At 34.1% G+C, this 18,957-nt stretch overlaps 1 protein-coding gene across 1 annotated transcript; it reads left to right on the top strand.

Moving 5' to 3' along the window:
• The first annotated feature begins 4,254 nt into the window (after positions 1-4,254).
• On the top strand, positions 4,255-5,025 carry LOC131076303 (transcription factor bHLH118-like). Its single transcript, XM_058013429.2, has 3 exons — positions 4,255-4,425; positions 4,511-4,837; positions 4,927-5,025. Exons 1-3 carry the CDS (start codon positions 4,297-4,299, stop codon positions 5,023-5,025), a joined length of 555 nt encoding a protein of 184 aa, XP_057869412.1. The 5' UTR covers positions 4,255-4,296.
• The last annotated feature ends 13,932 nt before the right edge of the window (positions 5,026-18,957 follow it).

The following is an 18,957-nucleotide window of genomic DNA, read 5'->3' as shown; positions in this document are numbered from 1 at the left end:
TTAAAGACTGCATTGAAAGCAGATCCTGATAAGGATTGCAATGGATTTGATTTTATCTCATCCAACCTAACAACTATCCAATCTGCAGATTTAATAATATTAGAAGTTGGTGATTTAATAAATGTTCTCTTCTCACCATGTGCACTCAGCTTTCTATATAATGACTGAGTTTGCATTTGTTATGTACTCTTTCATGAGTCCAACTCTGTAGAACTATAAGGAAAAGTGAACGTAATATTTCATAATATTACATAATCATCAATATAATTTAATATTTCATAATCATCGTATAATGTAATATTTTATAATCATAAAATATAATTTATAAGTTTTTTTATTTTCTCCTGTTTTTGTTTTCATTAAATTGGCATCAGAGCCACTGGTAGGTGATCATTCCTGAGAGCTAGAAAAATCTAGTGAAGTCTATAGAAGAAGAATCTTAAAAGTGTTGATCTAGCCGTTCAAGAAGGGATCACTATAAGCAATGGTGTAGCTGTTCCAAAGAATAGATCGCATATTTGTGCCCACTGCCTATGAGAAGAGCAACCATTCTCATGTGGAGATTGCCATTGCTAAAGCTGAAGGATCGAGTTTATGTTGTGTTGCTCTGTTAGAAAGTGATGCTTTGACATGAGTTCAAGTGGAACAGGTAGTTCCACCGTCGGAACAGTTGAACTCTTAGTTTCACTGCTGGGAGATCCACTGCAGTCCATGGATCAGTTATATTTTTCGTTAGTTAATTCAAGATTTTGTTTGGATTGATTTATTTATATGTGGTGCATATAATGCACGGAATGCATGTTGAGAATGTTTTTATCTCCTATTTTTAGCTGAATGCTATATTCTATTGTCAGCAGCTGACAATTTTATAAAAAGACAATATTGTTGTTATTTGTTATTAAGTCTGAGAAAGATCTCTGAGTTGTAATCAATTATTCTAGATGATTGAATAAAAGTTTATTTTGTGTTTGTGTCAAAAGATTTTTCTTGTCTCTGTGTTTCTTTATTTTTTTCAGTTTCTACATACTTGGTGGAGGAATTGTCTCTTTCTTTGAGAAGATTGTGCCAAATCTAGATCGTTGCTCACAGAGTCAGATCAAGCATCTGTCATAGAAGACTGAGGCTGTGGCATGAAAGATTGTCATTGAAAACACGAAGGAATGTGGACTAAGGGTTTGTAGGCTTAAGAAGAAGAGGAGAAAAAGAGATCATTGAAGAGAGAGAGAGAGAGTTGTCACTAGCCGAAAGGGATCTGCAGATAGAGAAAATGGTTGAAGTTGATCCCAAGTCAAGGAGGATTGCAAATCCATGAAGATCGCAAGTTGTTCAAAAAAATTGTAACTAACTTCCAAACTATTGATCGATGAAGTAAAAGGAAGGATCACTATTATTGTAGAAGCCACAGAAGAATGCATCTGTCGAAGAGAAAGAAAGTCGTTGATCCAAGTTTTGTCTGCAGAGGTGACCTAGCCACTACCTAACAAAGAAGGCTCATGAAAAGGTTGTGTAGTTGTATTAAAGCCCAACCGCAGCTGAAGCTTGAGATGCTCCAAGAGGAAAATAACGCCATGTTTTGGTGAAAGATCTATTGAGGTTACAATAAATGAAAGCAGTTTGCAAAGTTAAGTGTGAAGCTGTCCAAATTAGATCGACCTGGAGATTGAAGATGTGTAGATGTACAGATCTATTCCAAATCTGACAATTGCCAATGTGAATTGTTGAAGTGAAAAAAGGAGACAGTAGAAGACAACTACACTTTTGGTGCCGCCAACACAGTATGTTTTGTGGCTATTATTTTTTTATTAGTCTTGTAGTTGGTTATGTAGAGTGTAGAATGTTTGAGAAGTATGTATGGATATCTGTCTAGGTTGAGAGAGCGAATCAAAATTGGGTGAAAGATAATTTTTACAAAACAATGTAAGAAAAAAGAGTTGATAAGTGAGATCAAAACATCAGAGGAGGATACAAAGTGTCTATTAAAAGATTAGGTGAAATTGTCAATGGATTAAAAAGATAATATGATTGAATGTTGTAGCATTCTATTTCTATATGAAAGGAATGTATGAGGCCAATAGAGACCACTAAAGATGGAATCACTGAGCACTCCAATGTGACTCTATGGGAGGTACTGAGAAAATACAAGTGTCTCGTACCTGAATTGACAATGGACTGGTGATCAAAAGGGTCAAAGTTCGTGGTAAGAGCATCCCAGCAACAACATGGGATTTCCTAGGTTTTTGAAGATTTTAGATACCAAAGCATCAGTTAGAGAAGCCTAGAAAGAAATTGGAATCGGTAGTTGTGATTAAGGGGAGCGTTGGAAATATTCTCAACTAAAGATTGCATTTAAAGCAGATCCTAATAAGGATTGCAATGGATATGTTATTATCTCATCCAGCCTAACAACAATCTAATTTGCAAATTTAATAATATGACAAGTTAGTGATTTAATAAATGTTCTCTCTTCCAACCATGTGCACTTAGCTTTCTATATAATGACTGAGTTTGTATTTGCTATGCAGCCTTTCATGGGTCCAGCTCTATAGTGTTGTAAGGAGACGTGAATGTATTATTTCATAATCATCAATATAATTTTTGAGTTTGTTATTTTTTCCTATTTTTGTTTCCATCAAAACAGACACAACCCCATTGAAGACACATGAATCAATGGTCCATTTTGTGGGAGTCTTTTCAATTATACACAATGCACAATTATATATCTTATCTATTTTTCAAGGTAAACACCTTGAGTATTTGATATTTTTTAGATACTGAAAAAGACAAAATCAAATACTATAAATTTAGTATTATATGTACTTTTACAATCATATGGATATTATATGTTCATTTTTGTAGTTTCTCATTTAATTTAGTAGCTTATTCCATGATTTCATCAAGAAACATCAATTTTTTTAGGTAGGCATAATCTATCTTAAAAACAATTTCTATAACAAAATATCTCCATCATTTCTTTAACTAGACATCAGATGTCTTAAAAAACAATTTTCATAACAAAATATCTCTATAAACAAAGATATCTTATTGTCATATATGACAATGTTTATACTGATATTGACATTTATACTAGATATTAAAATGTAAAATTAAACAATATATTTTTAAAACATATATCTTTAATTGTTACTAATTCATAAAATCATGAAATATCATGAAAAAAAAGATTTAGAGAGTATTATAATATATTTTGAAAGAGAGCTAAAATCAAATAGAAAACAGATGATACAAGGAAGGAAATATGATTTATACCCATTGACGAGATATAAAGCTAAAAGCAATAAAACCATGCAGCCTAACCGGCAAACAAACCAAATTATGTAGTTTGTACTAAGCTAACTCGAGTAGGAGATTCTAGTTTACTTCTACATAATATGACGCTTTACTATTTGTCAGAAAGAGAGTATGGGTAGAACTGTGTAGTTTGTACTAAGCTAACTCGAGTAGGAGATTCTAGTTTACTTCTACATCATATGACGCTTTACTATTTGTCAGAAAGAGAGTATGGGTAAACTGAACTGTGAGGGTCATAAAATGTCAAACCTTATTCCAATCTTATAAGAAGTGACTTTAGTATATCTGGGAAAACATTGAAGACTCGAACAAGTTTAAGTTTTTTTTCCAGTTCTGGCAATTGGGGTTTTCGACACATTTCACATACAGATCAGCATCACAGAAAACTGCAATTTGTAACAGGTCAGTCTGGAATAATCTATGGTTTATTTAACGTTGTGATTATTTCTATTATTTTTTTTTTCTCATCATCGGAGCACAGTCAATAGAAATATTTAAGGCAATCATAAGCCTCCGGGTTTAGGATTTATGATCTGACAACAGATCGCTTTAGATCTTCTGTCAGAATGTTAGAAACCTAACCATTATTTGTGGGTCGTAACTCCCCTTCCATACTCTTTTTCAAAACCTTTGGTCAGGAGTTGTCTAATACAAAATACAGGGCAAATCGACAGTAGATTTGTTATGGTCGATTTTATTTAAAGGTTATGCCTTTTTTAAAACCAATGATATTCCCTGCTGTTTGTCAGAAGCTTTGGAAACAAGTTGTTTGATGCAAATTGCAGCTTTTAGCTTGAAACTATGGAGAGAATCGGGTGTGGGATTTTACCCCCGCCTGCACTCAAAGGCGATACCTTTTCTACTAATAATGGCATCCAGAATTTAAACATTACAGATACCTCCTGCTACTCTTCTTTCTCTCTCAAAAATTACGGTGGTGAAGATTATATAAACCCAAAGAATAATTGCAGCAATAAATATGGTGAAATGGGCAAAAACTCTGGAACAATAATGAGTTCGAAAGACATCCACAAATTTGTTGAAAGAAGAAGGCGGAGAGACATGAAAACACTGTTTTCTGCTTTGAGATCCTTACTGCCGGAAGAATACGTTATGGTATGCTCTTTTTTTCTTAGTTATGTTTTTTATTATAGCCCTTAGGGTTTACACTCTAATTGATAGTAGTGCTCTGGGTTTTTAGGGAACATGTTCAACAGTAGAACAGTTATCAGAAAGCGCTAACTATATTAATCATCTGCACGAAAAGATTAAGAAGCTTACACAAACAAGACAGGAGATGAGGAAAGAAAAATTGTGCAGAAATCTGTCTTTTTCTGTCCCATCTGAGACTTGCCCTATTGTTAGAGTAAGTTGTCATGATTGGGGTGTTTTGGTATCAACAAACACACCAAAGTGTCAGATCGTCTTGTCTGATCTTCTGCTTGTATTGGGAAATAGTGGCCTTGATATCGTTAGTGCTGTTGCGTGTGTCATGAATGACAAAGTGTTCCACACCATACATGCCAAGGTATTCTCTTTTCTCTTTAGAATGTCTGAGTACAAATATCACTTAAGACTAATAAAATGATTGGAAAACGTCGTGTTTTAATGTGACAGATTGGAGAGCTTCATAGTTTTGACATCAAAACTTCATATCAAAGTATTTGGAACTTAGTAGGTAAAAAGACTTCGGATGCAAAGGGACTTCACAAGTGAGGATTGACCATAGCTTGTAATGATCTGTATTTTATCCCACTTCTTTTTGTGATCTGATTTGTTTATTGTTAGTTCTTGATACACTTTCATGGAATTCACAAGTATTTATAGATTTTCATGGGATTCGCAAGGGAGGATTAATAGATTTTCTGGAGAATGATGTAGGTGTTGTATATAAAGCCTTGCTTTTATGAAGAATTCATGAAGAAGTGCAACTCTGAGTTATTTTATTTTCTAAGCAGTTTCCTTCTCATCTCCTTCAACTTATTGTAGTAACTTGAATGTCTAACAAGCTTGACCTGTTTTGAATTTTAAGTAGGAAGTAGCAGGAACCTATTTTACACTATATACATTAAGTTGTAATCGAAACTTCATTGCCCAAGGAGGATGCAAGCATAAGGTTTAGGAAACTAGCAGTTTATAATGTTTGATGGACTATAATTTTGAATATAAAAACCTTCAAGCATAATGTTTAGGAAACTAGCAGTTTATAATGTTTGTTGGATTATAATCTTGAATATAGTTTTTATGAGAATTGAATTTATCAAAAAATAGCATAACATTTAGTTTTAATTTTCTCATAAACCTTACCTTGTCGTATTTCGATCTTATTAATTTGAATGTATTCAAATGGTCTTATTGATGTTTCTTTAATTACATCAAAATTATAAGATAAATAAAGTAGTCTCGTCTAAATAGGAGAAAAATTAATTGATTCTTTAAAAATGTTAAAGGAAGGCAACCAGGGATGAAGTAAGAGATGGTGTGAACCACCCTCAATCACCACCCTCAAGAATAGTATCCCAATCAATAGAAGAAGCAAAGCCCCCTAGCACATGGTAAATCTCAATTTTATTGTCCACTAGAGTTCCTCTATGTGTAGATATCCAATTGTTCAGATCTTGTAGAGATGGGCAACGATGGTAAAACCTATAGACCAGATCATTTTTTGGGAAAAATTACTTTAATCTATTAATTCCTATCCCAAAACCACCTTGGAGGAGATAGAGGACAAAGGCCCAAGATTATGGAAGGAAGCCCTAACCTGAGAAGAGGGCGACAATATTTTCCTCAGCAAGTTTGCATAGGTTTTTTTGACGTGCAACAACACCACCGGATCTTTTAGCACCTTCCTAGACAAAACCCCACGAGGAATCAAAGTTATTGAATGTTTCATAGATTAATAATTTAAAATTGAATTTATATGAAAAATTAAATTTTTGAAAAATAATACCATGTTTAGTATCGAATTTCTCATAAATTTTGTTGTATTTTAGATCTTATTTATTTATATGTATTTCATCTTATTGATGTTTTGTTAATTTTAAAATCCACTTATTATTTATTATTTATTGATTATTTTGTTATAATATGTATTTCATCTTATTGATGTTTTGTTAATTTTAAAATCCACTTATTATTTATTATTTATTGATTATTTTGTTATAAGGACAAGAGCTTCTTTTCTTTAACGAGAAAATGTAACTTGTTCTCATTCATGTTGAATATCTTAAAGAAAAGGTTGAGTCGTAGACTACAAAGAAAATTTAATATTTGAGTAATTATAATGGTAATGATTTTTTTTCAATGATTTTGATAGATTTTATCAATATTGTAGAAACCAATTATTTAAAGATAATTTCATATTTGCCACAAGTAGAATATTATTGTGAAAATAAAGAATAGAACACTAATAGAAAAAGGCAAGGAATATTCTTAGTGGAGGTAGCTTGGAGTAATAATTTTGAGCCAAGATTGTAGAAAATACTTGATAATAGAATAATAGGTCCCATGTGTTTGCTCTTGTGGGTGATCATTGAACGTGTGGTTGGGTCACAAGTCTTCATTGATGCATGCATTTTTTTCTTGTTTTGAGGAATATGCATACGTACAAAGGTAGAAGAAGAAAAAGTTGGAGAATTAAGGTGCTAAATGTATCTTCATTGGTTATATTTAAAGTTTAAATGTTATAAGCTTTGGGATATTATTTAATAAACATTATTATATAGTATAAATGTTATTTTTAGAGAAACTAATCCTTCTTATGTTATCGTGTACCCTAAAGAAATATGTGATTTAGCTTCCTTTCATATTTGTAGATAGACAAGGTATTGAGGACAACTTATAAATATATAAATCCTCAAAAGAAGATGATAAAACCCAAAGTAAACTTGTTCAAAGGTATTAGATATGAGTAATGCAAAGTCTTAAAAAATAGGCACGAATGAACAAATTGTGTCTCTTATAAAAATGATACATGGGACCTAGTACCTTTTCATGAGTAAATGAGTTAGACTTAAAAAATACATAGTTGAATCCTAATTGCAACATCATAAGGATCTAAACCTAAATTATATTTAAATGAGTGTGAAAAGAGAAGACTACTTAAAATGGAAATATTGAGAAATATAAACCATGGTTGGTCATTAGGAGATATTCCTAGATTGAGTTGGTTGACTATAGTCATTTTTATAGTCATATTGTAAAAATGATATCCAATATATTCTTATTATCAATTTTTATAACTTCTAACTTAATGATCAAGAAATGGATAGGAAAGTAGAAATTACTCAAAGTGGTTCGGAAGAAGACATTTAAAACACACAACTATATTCGTGCATGGTTAAAGATAAAAGTAATTTGATTTGTAAATTGAATAAATACTTTCATTGCCTAAAGTAATGTCATAGGATGTGGTGCAAGAATTTGAGCATTCTAAATTTGATCACAATTTATTTGAATCTAATAAAAAAAAAATGTTATTTCTCTATATGTTGATGATATTATATTTATTAACAAATAGGAAGGTCGGATTTACATATTAAAATCTAAATTCTCAACAAAATTTTAAAATAAATATCTTGGTGTAGTGAAAAACATTATTGGAATTGAAATTTGAGATAGAGAGAACAAACATATTTGGTTTTGCTAGAGTAAGTATATCAGTTTTATAGAGGTTTAAAATATAGGATTATATACCATTATGTGTTTCTATTATAGTGGTAACAAGTTATCAATTACTCATTATCTCTCATTACCTTTATAGATCGAATAGATGAGCATAGTACCTTATCATAATGCTATTGGAACCCCAATGTATAACATGCTCTATATTAGACTAGATAGTCCCTAACTGTAGTACCCCTCTAGGAACCATTCTTATGATAGTTATGTTAGATGTTAATGAATCTCATGCATGCTTTTGACTTCTTTATTGATGATTGAATATCTCTTGATTGAGATATGCTATGATATTTTGATTTGACATATGTTGTGATGCAATATAAAGAGGGAGGATTGACAAAATGAGGTTGAAACCCTAGTTGCCAATTGCCCAATTGAATTGAATTCAAATGACAACATTTATTTACAGGAAATAGAGGGATTGCAGATAAATGAACCTTCAATATGATACCAGTGATTGCAAAATTTTCAAACTATGTTACAGAATTAGATTTAGAAATTCAAATTCTCATAGTACACTTCAAAAACTGCTTTCCAACGTTGCTATACTATTTATACCAAATTTGTACTTTCTCATCATGACCATTGGACTGCATGATTGTTCTTCTACCAGATTTGAAAAATAAAATTTTAACACAGACATTAGAATAACAATTCTGAACTGACTAAATACTAGTGGATACCGACGTCGAAATAGCAATCCTGAACTAAAGTCTTTTTCACCTATCAAGATAACTGATATCAGTGGGGTAACCTTTTTGTGCAATTCCGATAAGGTAAACTTACCCTGATTTACCCCTTTTGGCATAGCTATACCGAATAAGGCATTGGATGCCTATTGGGATAGCCCACCAAAGTCAGCTGAACCGGATTTTCCTATCCTGATAAAGAAACCTATCCCAATGACAGTTTATCGAGATAAATTATCCCAATGACAACTTTTTCCAATGGTGACACTTTATCGGGTTAACTATCCCAATGACCATTTTGACAATAATGACACCTTTTCAGGTTAACTATCCCGATGACAACAGAAAGATAACTTTTGAACAACTTTACAAAATTGCAAATTGTGACTCCAGATTTGACATACAGACCTAAAAACATGAAATGACATTACAAATGGTCTCCATAGACCTTATTGAATCAAAATGATATGACCCCTAACTCCTAAGACTCAAACATCTAACTGGCATAGCAATTAAACTCTAGGTGCTCCTACACCACACACCCGGAGAGGAAAGATTTTATGTTCCTGATGAAATGAGATCTGCAACAAAGACCCCATGTTGTGCTATATCCTCCTCTGATATCCAGGTGGAATCTTCATTTGGAAGTCCTAGCCACTTGACTAGATGCTCCTTATAAACTTTCCTCCTTGTCCTCTTCACTTCTCTTGAGTCCAAAATGGATTCAAGTCGCATAGGCTGAGCAGGTGGAAGGTCCTTTACCCATTCCATATCAGCATCTCTAGCTCCTCCTTCTCCTTGACTTGCAAAACTAGATTCCTTATAGGGATACAAATCTGCTACATTGAATATAGGTGAGATAGAAACCCCTAATGGGAGTTCAATCGCATAAGCATTATTGCCATACTTTTGAACCACTTTACATGGCCCTATCTTCTTCATCATCAACTTTGTATACTTTCCCTTTGGCAATCTCTCCTTCCTCAAATGTGCCAATACTAGATCACCCACCTTGAATTGTACATCTCTCTTCTTCAAGTCTTCCTTCTTCTTATACTTGTCCATATTCTTCTCAAGTGTCTCCTTGACCTATTTGTGGATGTCATGCATGTCTACTACAATGTCTTCACCTTGGGCACTCCTTCTATCCATTCTACTCAAATCCCTCGATTCATAGATACCTCTAGGATGCACTCCATAGACAACTTCAAATTGACTCTTCCTTATGCTCCAATTGATTGAATCATTGTATGCATACTCTGCCTATGGTAGGATTAGATCCCACAACTGATTGTGCTCCTTAGTCATACATCTCATCAAATTTCCTAATGACCAATTGACAACCTCAGTCTGCCCATGTGTTTGAGGATGATAGGAAGAACTAAAAGTCAAATTGGTTCCTAGTTTTCTCCACAATGTTCTCCAAAAATATCCAATAAACTATGAATCTCTATCAAACACAATGGATAATGGCAGTCCATGGATCCTTGCAATCTCCTTAAAGAATAAGTTAGCAATGCGAGAGGCATCATTTCTTGTTTTGCATGCAATGAAGTGAGTCATCTTGCTAAACCTATCTACAACTATATACACTATCATATCCCCTTGTGGTCCTTGGTAGACCCAAAACAAAACCCATATTGATGGCTTCCCACTGTCTATTAGGTATGGGCGGAGGTTGATTTAACACTTGAGCCATTTGCTCTCTGACATATACCACAACCTTCCACAAACTTCTTCACATATAGGTGCATCTTAGGCCAATATTAAAACCTTTTGACCTGATCCAATGTCTTATCACATCCAAAATATCCTCCAAGACTTCCACTATGCTTCTCTCTGATGAAATTTTCCCTCATAGAACACTTTAGGACACATAACTAAGCTCCCTTAAACAAAAGACCACCTTGTACTACATAGTTTGCATACTCACTATGAAAAGAACCATGTAAATACTCACAAACAATAAACACTTCATGAAAGTCTACATCATTATAATACATACCCCTTGAGGAATCAATTCCTACACATTGAAACTGCACCTCTTGTATCATCATTGTCCTCCTTCTCAAAGTATTAGCTACCTTGTTAGAATGCCCTTTCTTGTGCTTTATGGTAAATGTATAGGACTGCAATTTCTCTACCCACTTCATGTGTTGATGACTCAACTTATCTTGACTATTTAGGAAACTCAATGCATGGTTATCTATGTATCCCACAAACTCCTTGGGTAGTAGGCAGTGTCTCCATTTTTTTCGTGCTTGCACCATGACATACAACTCCAAATCCTAGGATGAATACTTCTTTTTGGCTTCATTCAATTTCTCACTAAAGAAAGCTATTGGCTTCTCCTCTTGACTCAACACTAGCCTTGTGGCATATCCACTGGCATCACACTCTATTGTAAATACCTTATTAAAATTTGGTAAACTAAGGATAGGTTGATATGCTACCCTTGTCTTGAGGTACTCAAAGCTCTGATTAGCCTCCTTGGTTCATTGGAATCTTCTCCTCTTCTCTCCTTTGATGGCGACTATCATGGGTGCCACAATATGATTGAAATTCTTGATAAACTTGTAATAGAAGCTTGCTAAACCATGGGAACTCCTGACTTCTCCAACTGATTTAGGTGTTGGCCAATTGAGTATGACCTCTACTTTTTCTGGATCCATCTTCAAAGTTCCTTGTGAAATCACAAACCCCAAATATACCAACTCTTATTTCATCCATTCACACTTCTTGAGATTGATCATCATTTTTTCTTCATCCAACCTCCTTAACACCTTATCCAAGTGTTCCAAATGGTCCTCCCTTGTCTTGTTGATTACCAAAATTTCATCTAATTATACTACCACAAACTTGTTTATGAAGTCTCTTAGGACCTCATTCATGAGTCTCATGAATGTACTCAGGGTATTAGATAACCCAAAAGGCATGACAAGACATTCATATAGGCCTTCATTAGTCTTGAAAGTCATCTTCCACCCATCCCCCTCTCTAATCCTTATTTGGTGATAGCCACTTTTTAAATCAATTTTAGTAAAGTACCTTGCTCCGGCCAGACTGTCCATAAGATCTTCCATCCGAGGAATGGGGAATCTATATCTAATGGTTATCTTGTTGATAGCCCTTGATTCTATACAAAGCCTCCAATCTCCATATTTTTTGGGTGCCAAAATAGTTGGCACAGCATATGGGCTCAAACTCTTTCTCACCAAGCACTTATCAAGCAATTCTTGGACCTACTTCTTAATCTCCACATTTTGTTGAGTTGTCATTTTGTATGTCTCCTTGTTGGGAAAACTTGCATCGGGAATTAGGTCAATATGATGACTCACATCAAAGATGGGAGGGAAAGAATTAGGTAATTCCTTCAATACTATACCTTCATACTTATCAAGTAGGGTCTACACCTCTTTACGGACTTTCTTGTTGTCATTATTTGTTGTTTCTAAGATCGGTTTCCCCATAATAGCATATCCACACTCCTCTTCTTTTAGGTTCTTCATGAACTCCTTTTCCTTCACCACCATTGAAATAGGCCCTTCATGGAATGCACTCTCATCTTCCTTTAGTGGGGTAAGGGTATATGATACTCCCCCATTCATGATGAGAAAGACATTCTTCTTTCCATCATGTTGGGCTTCCCTATCATATTGCCAAGGCTTGCCAACTAGGATGTGGCACATATCCATGGGAATGATATCACACAAAATTTTATCCTCATAAGGATCAATACTAAACTCTACCCAAGATTTCTCACTGATAAGTACTTATTGACCCTTATTTAGCCAAGACACCTTATATGGTGTGGGGTGAGGGATCCTCTTTATTTTTAACTTTTCTACCATCTCTACTGCAACTAAATTATCAGTGGAACTGAAATCAATTACCACTTTACATACCTTACCTTGTGCCATACATGTGGTTCTAAAAAAATATTTTCTTTGTGGTGGTTTCTTGATGATTGGGACCTTGATCAATGTCCTCCTCATGAGTAGGTTTTCCCCTACCATGGGTTTTGCAAGCAATGATGGTGAGTTCACACTCCCCCCCTCTTTCTCATGAACAACTTGTGTCCTCTTTTCTCCTCCATATGAGCTTGTACTTGGTTTGTCTGGGCATCTCCAAGCAGGGTGACCAATTTGGCTACATTGAAAACACTTCCCTGAGAATGTATTTGATCCTCTTCCTTGGTTTCCAAATATACCTCTTGTGTTATATCTCCTGCCCCTAAATCCACCTCTTTGCTCATTGGTTTGTTCTTGTTATCCACTAGTCTCCCCTTGATGTTTTTGGAATTGTGCTCTACCTCTTCCAAAGTTTACTCTTCCTCTATTGTTCTTTCCTCTACCCCTAGCCTACTGCTCTATCCAATCCAATACCTCCTCATTCTCCATCTTACCACTATACTTTGGAAAATCCAATTTCATATTAGAATGGTCTCCTTTGACAGCCTTGAGCATTGCTAGGAACTTTTTCTCTTCCATCCCCAACTGTTCTTCTTGGGGTACATTCTGGGGAGCTTCATTCCCCTTCTCACCTACTTCTTCTTCCTCTAAGTCGCTATCAGCATTAACAACCCTAGTTCTCCTCAAGGCTACTTCTAGTGCTTCTATCCTAACCAACATACCATCTTGGCCCTCCTTGATTGACCTCACCTCTTTTGTGAGAACTGCACTTCCCTTGGGAGGCATATTTCCCTTCTCCTACTATGCAATCACTATTTCGGCACAAAATTCACACACACAAAACTCCCAATCAGAACCTAAGCTTTGATACCACTTTAATGCAATACAAAGAGGAAGGATTGTCGAAACGAGGTGGAAACTTTAGTTTTGAATTGTCCAATCGAATTGAATTCATATGAAAATATTTATTTACAAGAAACAGATGGATTGCAAAAAAATGAACCTTCAATATGATACCAATGATTGCAAAATTTTTAGAATATGTTACAAAATTAGATTCAGAAATTCAAATTCTCATATTACACTTCAGAATTTGCTTTCCAACATTGCTATATAATTTATACCAAATTTGTACTTTCCCGCCATGACTGTTCGACTACCAGATTTGAAAAATTAAATTTTAAGATAAACATCGGAATAACAATTGTGTACTGACTAAACAACTAGATACCAACGTTAGAATATCAATCCTGAACTGAAGTCTTTTCCACCCATCGAGATAACTAATATCAGCGGGGTAACCTTTTTGTGCAATTCTGATAGGTAAACTTACCCCGATGTCCCCCTTTCGGCATAGCTATACCAAAAAAGACATTGGACACCTATGGGGATAGCCCACCACAGTAAGCTAAACTGGATTTTCCTATCCCAATGACACTTTATCGAGATAACTTATCCCGACAATAAAATTTCCCAATAGTGACACTTTATCGGGTTAACTATCCCGATGACCATTTTGACAACAATGACACCTTTTTGGGTTAACTATCCCGATGACAACATAAACATAACTTTTGAGCAACTTTATAGACTTGCAAATTGTGACTGCAGATTTGACGTATAGACCTAAAAACATGAACTGACATTACAAATGGAAATTAAAATGATATGACCCCTAAGTCCTAAGACTCAAAAATTTGACTGACATAGCAACTAAACTCTAGGTGCTCTTGCACCATGTTGGTTATGCACTTTATCTTTTGGATGATTAGATGTTAGATTTTATTTATGTGTGCTAACCCATGGACTGACATATTTTCTTAACTTATGAGATGTTAGATTTTATTTCATGTCATGTGTTTGATTCTATATGGGGTGGGAGGGAATGACCTTCCGTCACTCACTTAAGAGAGACTCGGAATGTCATGATTCCCCTTCACCAATGTGCATGTAATTGCTGGTTATATGTATGTTGTTCATATATATATGCTCTTCTCAATGATGCAGGACTGCAAGTACAAGGCATCGACTCCACCTGGTTCTTAGGTCTGAGCATGCCTACATAATCCTGATGGAAGTTGTGGGAGATATCATAAGGCTTGATGTTCATACCCATAGCCTTGTTTAGTAATAGAGCAGTGTCCTTTATTAAGTGTCAACCTAATCAGATTACCACTGAGGCAATAATCCGATGTCCTTTGGTATGTTGTATGTGTTTTTGTGTGTGTTTCATATGGGTTATTTTTTTATTGTGTTGGTAGATTTTAATTATAAGTTGACTTTCAAGTTTTATTTATATTGGAGTTACGTTTAATTAATTAAATTTTCTTGTGTGTTTTAAAAATAAAATATATGTATATGTGTGTGTGTGTGTGTGTGTGTGTGTGTTGAAATATAGTACCTTGATAATTAATTAATAAATTAGTATCAATGTTTTAAACAAATGAATTAAAATAAAAGCTTCATCAATATATATGTATATGTATGTGTGTGTGTGTGTGTGTGTGTGTGTGTGTGTGTGTGTGTGTGTGTGTGTGTGTGTGTGTGTGTGTGTGTGTGTGTGTGTGTGTGTGTGTTGTAGTAATAATGCCTTTATATTTATTAATAGATTAATATCAATGCTTTAAATTTAAATTAATTTAATATTAGTATTCTATTTAATAAATTAAAATAAAAATCTTTTATTGATTTATTAATTAAATAAGCTAATATTAGTATGTTGTATAATTAAATTTATATAAAAGCCTTGTTTTATAAATCAAATTGTTTTAATTTAAATAATAAATTAACTTTTTAAAATAAACTTGATAGCTATTAAATTTAAATTTCATTAATTATTTCTAAGAGTTTTTCTTGGGAAACATAGGTAATTTTAGATTTTGTAAGGGAATATTTCTTTTCCTACGAGTAATCATGGGGAGAGGACAAAGTATTCTTCGAAAAAAAATTGGGGGGAAGAGATCATGCACATTGGGGGTTTGGTAAATTATGGGACGAGGATAAAAATTGAATGGGGAAAAATATACAAAGGGGAGGGTTTGAAGGATTTTTTGGGAGCTTTTTGGGATGGTGTTGGTTTGTGTTTTGTCGGATCGTGGATTGGCGAAGCTGAGGATTTTCTTTGGGGATTCAACCTCTACCTTTGTGTTTTATTCCAGGATAGCGTATAGAGGTAGGATTTTGATCTCTTTTGCATGTGAAATTTCATTAAAAGCTTTGGAAAGAAAACTATTTTTTTACCTTTTAATGAAAACCAAATGAATTGGTTGAAAAATTTCCTTTGGATCCTTTATTTGGGATTTTTGCTTTTGAATTTAAATTGGTTACTAGAGATTTTTTTTTGTGAATCTGTGTGGGATTTCTTAAAATTAAAATCATTTAGTTGATTTATCATACCTCTTTTGGGGGGAATTCATTAAATTTAATAAATGTAAGTATTAAAAAATTGCTTTCACTATTAATTTTTAATTACCAAAATTCTGGAACTAAACTATGTCAGCTTATTGTTTAATAAATTTGTTTTTAATGTAAATTTTAATTATTAAATTTGATGAATTTATAAATTATAAATTCTAGCCTATAAATTTGTTTGTAAAATTTAATTATCAAATTTTAATTGGAATTTTAAATATTGTTTTATTTAAAAAATTGTATATTTTAATGGTTGTGGGGTTCATACCCACCACCACATGAGTGGCTCTTCCACATATGAGGGGAGCCCAACCCATTACATGGGGGACTCTTCCCATAGCCGTGGGGAGTCCTTCCCATGATGTGGGGAGGGAGGCCCCCTCCACGTTGTGGGGGGAGGAACCTCCACCCACAACATGGTGGGGATCAATCCCACGCCCCACCCCTACTATATTATAAGTTGGGTTCTAAATCATGTGCGTCTGTGAAAATTCATTTACACCTGCATTTAATTTATACACTCAGTACTTTTTGTTGCTTAATAAATTTGAATGTATATTTAATTGTATATTTGGTTTATTTAATTTCTTAATTTTAATATGAAAGAATGATAATTATCTTTTGAGAGTTGTTTATCATTTAATTTAGTTATATATGTATATATATATTTGCAACAATCAAGAAGGAAGACTTAGAGGGGGGGTGTGAATCAATCTTCACTGAATCAGAGTAAGATGATACTCTGCAGTAGTATGTGAAAATATTACAATGGGAATGCACATGAATTCATGCACACTCCCTAGAGATTACTGCTCAAAAGATATATGCCTGGAAGGATACAACCCTCGGGGAAGTCTCACTGACTTACAATATCATTTGGACTACAATCCGGAAGGAATGAACTGCAATGATAGCATCTACAAATCCCTGATGACAATTTTGGTTAAGCACAGTTGTCTGCTCTGCAACACCAATCTCACCTCAACACTTCACTGAATGATCTCTCTTGTTCACACAATCACCTCTCTCTAATAATGCAAACACACAATTTCCAACACCCCAAATTACATAAGCATCTCACGTATATATACAAATCATCATAACAAGGTCGGCTAAACCCTCAACCCTCAACTCACAATTATAAAAATTACATCACATGATACAAAGATCGACCACTGGACCAATATTATGATTTATATTACATAGCATTGACCTAATTCAAATTCCCAAATGATCACATCCACTAGAAATCACACCAAGATCAATTGCAACATGCTACACTACCAAAAATACTACATAACACGAAAATCATCACTAGTTCATAGAAATCACCAAAAACTTACACGATGATCAATGTGGATTGCCAAGAAAAATAGGGCATGATTAGGAAACACCAGAAAGAATGTTAGAATCATCTGAAATGATTGCACCAACACCTCTTTCAAATATTCATCGGTCAACGTCTCAAAGCTCAAGAACACAACCAATCAACATCTGTCACGATGAAAGATAACTTGCGGAGCACCAAATCAAAAACCATCTGAAATAAAGATACACAAGATCATCCTAAACAATAATCGAAAGTCTCAGCACAAAATCTAGTCACACTGAAAAATACCGAAAAAATACCGGATTCAGCAAAATAGTGATTAGCAAAACCAAACTACTAAAAACTAGATCAGAAAACTCTTCCCAAACTCACCAGAATAGACCACAAGAATATGTTGACATCAATGACAACAACATATCCTAGCAACAACAATCATCAACCAAATACAACAATCTCCCCTTTTGGCATTGATGGCAACATATGAATGTGAAAAATAGTGAATGCAAAGAAAGAAGATATTACAAGAAAACTCCCCCTAAGATCAAGATGGATAATGTAGTTTTTCACATGATCTCTCTCCCCCTTTGACAACAATGTGAAAGATCTCCAAAATATAAAACTAAACTCTCAATACAGAATCATGAATCTCTCTCCCCCTGGGATACACAACCAAATCACCAAACTACTCAAGAGAGGAGCAACACCAACTCATCAATCCGGATAAAAGAATAAGGCTCTAAAATTCACCGAATCGATGCAACTCAATGCATCTAGTTCTCATCAGGAGGGGTGGATACCCCTAACTTGTCTCTAAAATAGAGAAATGTATCTACAAAAAAAGGATTAGTGAAAATATCAGAAATTTGTTCCTTTGTAGATACATATTCCATCTTCACCTTCTATTCACTAACTTGCTCTCTCAAGTAATTATATTTAATTGATATATCCTTAGTCTTTGAATGTTGAACCAATTCTTAGACATGTTTATAGCACTAAAATTATCACAGTATATAGCAGTAGGTTCATCATAAATAACTTTGATATCTTTCAACATTTTCTTCATCCAAACTATCTGAGTGCAATTAATAGCAGAAGAAATGTACTCACCTTCAATGGTAGATAAAGATATTGAATCTTGTTTCTTGCTAGCCCATGAAACCAACTTCTTACCTAAAAAGAATGCTCCACTGGTAGTACTCTTCCACTCATCAACATCACTAGCCCAATCTCCATCAGTGTAAGTGCACAACATCAAATCATCATTCTTTGGATACCATAGACCATAATCCTTAGATCCCTTTAGATATTTTAATATTCTTTTAACAATAATGACATGACTCTCCTTCGGATATTCTTGATATCTAGCATCCATACACACAACATGCATAATGTCAGGTCTACTCTGAGTAAGATATAGCAGTCCACCAACCATAGATATGTACAAACTCTGATTAGCTTTTGGTGATTCATCATTTTTAGACAATTTACAGCAGTCACCATAGGAGTTCCAACCGGTTTGGAATCATCTAGTCCACACTTCATCAACAATTCCTTCACATACTTAGTTTGAGATATAAAGATACCTTTTCTAGTCTGTGCAATCTGCAAACCTAAGAAAAATTTCATC

The sequence above is a fragment of the Cryptomeria japonica genome, chromosome 11 (assembly GCF_030272615.1).
Source record: "Cryptomeria japonica chromosome 11, Sugi_1.0, whole genome shotgun sequence".
In the NCBI taxonomy this organism is placed as follows: domain Eukaryota; kingdom Viridiplantae; phylum Streptophyta; class Pinopsida; order Cupressales; family Cupressaceae; genus Cryptomeria; species Cryptomeria japonica.
Note: the sequence above shows the minus strand (reverse complement) of the source record. Positions and strands in the feature narration are given on the sequence as shown.